Raw genomic sequence first — 2,296 nt, 5'->3', positions numbered from 1 at the left:
CCACTGCCTGTGGAAGCAGTCCAGGGGCTCCAGGTGGGTAGCAGGGACCTGCTGCCCTGCAGCGGGCACGGCCAGGCCAGGAGGCGCCTTCCCAGGCTCCAAAGGGGGAAGCTCAGGTGGAAGCGGAGAATGCAAAGGGAGGATTTTCCCAGTGGAGCGCACCCAGGCCTGGGGGGAAGAAAGAATTTGGAGGGGGCAAGGGGCACGACCAAGAGGATCTCAGCAAGGAGTGGCGATGTCCCTAAGATGGACGGGGATGCGGACGGACATCAGGCAGGCCAGCACGATGCCGATGAGCTGCAGCAGTGCCAACCCCAGGGCAGCCGTGGCAACATAAAACATGTTGCTGCTGACAAAGGCGGACACCTTGCCGAAGCAACCGTCGCGGTGCAGCCTGCGTGCGTCGGGCGGGCTGTGCTGGCAATCCCGGCGGGCCCGGCAGCAGCTGAGGGGCACCGAGCCATTTTGCTCCAGCCCCCAGGGCGAGGTGAGCCAGTCGCGGTAGCTCTCCACACCGCAGCAGGACAAGGCACGCTGCAAAGCGTCTAGGGCATCTGCCATCCTCTCGTCCTCTCCGTAGGTGAGCAGGGCCTGGCGTAACCCTTCCTGGAAGCCCTGGGCAACGCTCTGGCGGTAGATGAGTGCCGAGAGCCCCGCTGTCAGCCCTGCTGCCAGCACGGCGGTCAGGAAGGCGCTGTAGGCACGCAGGAGCCCCCGGTGCTCCGTGGCAGCGCCGAAGCAGCCCAGGAAGCCCCAGATGATGACAGCAATGCCGGTGGCCAAAAGGATGGCTGGGGCGCTGGGGTAGTCATTGGCTGACAGTGCCAGGTAGCTCCCCAGGGACACCCTGGCCCAGAGGCCGATGATGAGCATGGTCAGCCCTGCTGCCCAGAAGACGAAGCTGAAGGCCATGAGGGACAGCTTGAGCATGGTCATGGTGCCCTCAGGCAGTCCGTGGTGCCGGCGGCTGGGCTGTGGCTGTCGCGGTGAGATGCTGCCGGGCGGTGGGTGGTGCGGGGAGCGTCCTGCGGCCGTCGGTGCGACGCTCGGCGGGGAGGAGAGGTGCCTTGGCGGGGAGGAGAGGTGCCTTGGCAGGTCCCGCCGGGTCACCCGGGCAGCACTAACTGCGAGACCCAGCAACAACCTTCTCCGCAGCAGCCGGTGCGAACCGCACCGCTCTTCCGCCCCGGCCCCTTTTTGAATGCCCGGCGCGGGGGCGCGGTCGGCGGCGGCGCTTGTCGGCGCTGCCGGGCTCAGCGGGACGGGGCGAGCCGGCCCCCAGCGGGCGGCCCGACCTGCCCTGCCCAGGAGGGCCGGGCCGCAGGTTTTCTCCCCCCGACCCCGGCTCTGCCGGCTCCCGTCCTCCCATAAACGAGCAGCCGCCTCACGCCAGTGCATATCCAGCAAAGAGCGACCGCGGCGGGAGAAGCGCGTAGGCCCATCCGCACGCCTCAGCCCCGCGGGCCGAGGTCTGGGGGGTGGCAAACCGGTGGGTGTAGGTGGAGCGGCAGTTCCCGCTACCCGCAGCACCGCGGGCCCTCCCGTGACAGGGCTCTGCGAGCTGAAAACCCAAAGATGGGCGTTTGCTGGAATATGCTGCAGCCCAGGCTTACCCTGGGCAAGGGATTAAACCTTTTCTCCTGAGCGTTAGGAGTAGCAGCGAAAAAAACCCAAACCCCACAGGTAATCCACAGCGAGCATAAGGAATCTGTTAAACAAGAGGCTCCGCTTTTGTTTCTTACTGAGCTATGTTACCAGGGCTTCACAGAAACAAGCACACATCTATACCTGTGTATTAACTAGCTACAGGGGTGTTCATCATCAGTCAGCCAGTCTTCATTTTCCCGGCTGGAAACTTTTTTCCCCAGGGTGCCCTGACTCTTCTGATCTCGCCTGCGATAACCCCGCGCCACAGGGGAGGCATCGAATGGCTGTGCCAGCATGTGCACGGATAGGCTCTCTTGTGTAAGCGGGCCAGGAGAGCCTGACACGAGATTCCACCCCCAGCAATATGGTCTCGTGGCAAAAGATAAGCTACTCCTACGAGCCAGATGAGTAACAGATGAAAAGGAAACTGTAAACGAGGCAGGATCCCCGGCAGTTCTTGGGCCGTGCTGGTAATACGGGTATCTTTTCCATATGATTATTTAATTTAGCTTGTAGAGTCTGTCAATGTGAAAATGAAAGCTGTTACAAGGCTTCATCTAAACATGGCAGATGCACATGCATAGCACAGGTCAAACTTCCAAGATGCACTCAGTTAAGTATTCACATCTTATAGAAATTGGACAGTGTG

General features: G+C 61.9%; 1 protein-coding gene across 1 annotated transcript; it reads right to left on the bottom strand.

Moving 5' to 3' along the window:
- Positions 1-219: 219 nt before the first annotated feature.
- LOC311188873 (tetraspanin-7-like) lies at positions 220-936 on the bottom strand (the record flags this gene model as incomplete). Its single annotated transcript, XM_084260422.1, has 1 exon — positions 220-936. The coding sequence occupies one exon, from the start codon at positions 934-936 to the stop codon at positions 220-222; it is 717 nt and encodes a 238-aa protein (XP_084116548.1).
- Between the last annotated feature and the right edge of the window lie 1,360 nt (positions 937-2,296).

This window comes from Gallinula chloropus, assembly GCF_964237585.1.
Source record: "Gallinula chloropus genome assembly, chromosome: 1".
Taxonomy (NCBI): Eukaryota; Metazoa; Chordata; class Aves; order Gruiformes; family Rallidae; genus Gallinula; species Gallinula chloropus.
The sequence above is the reverse complement of the archived record's forward strand: the minus strand, read 5'-3'. Positions and strand labels throughout refer to the sequence as shown.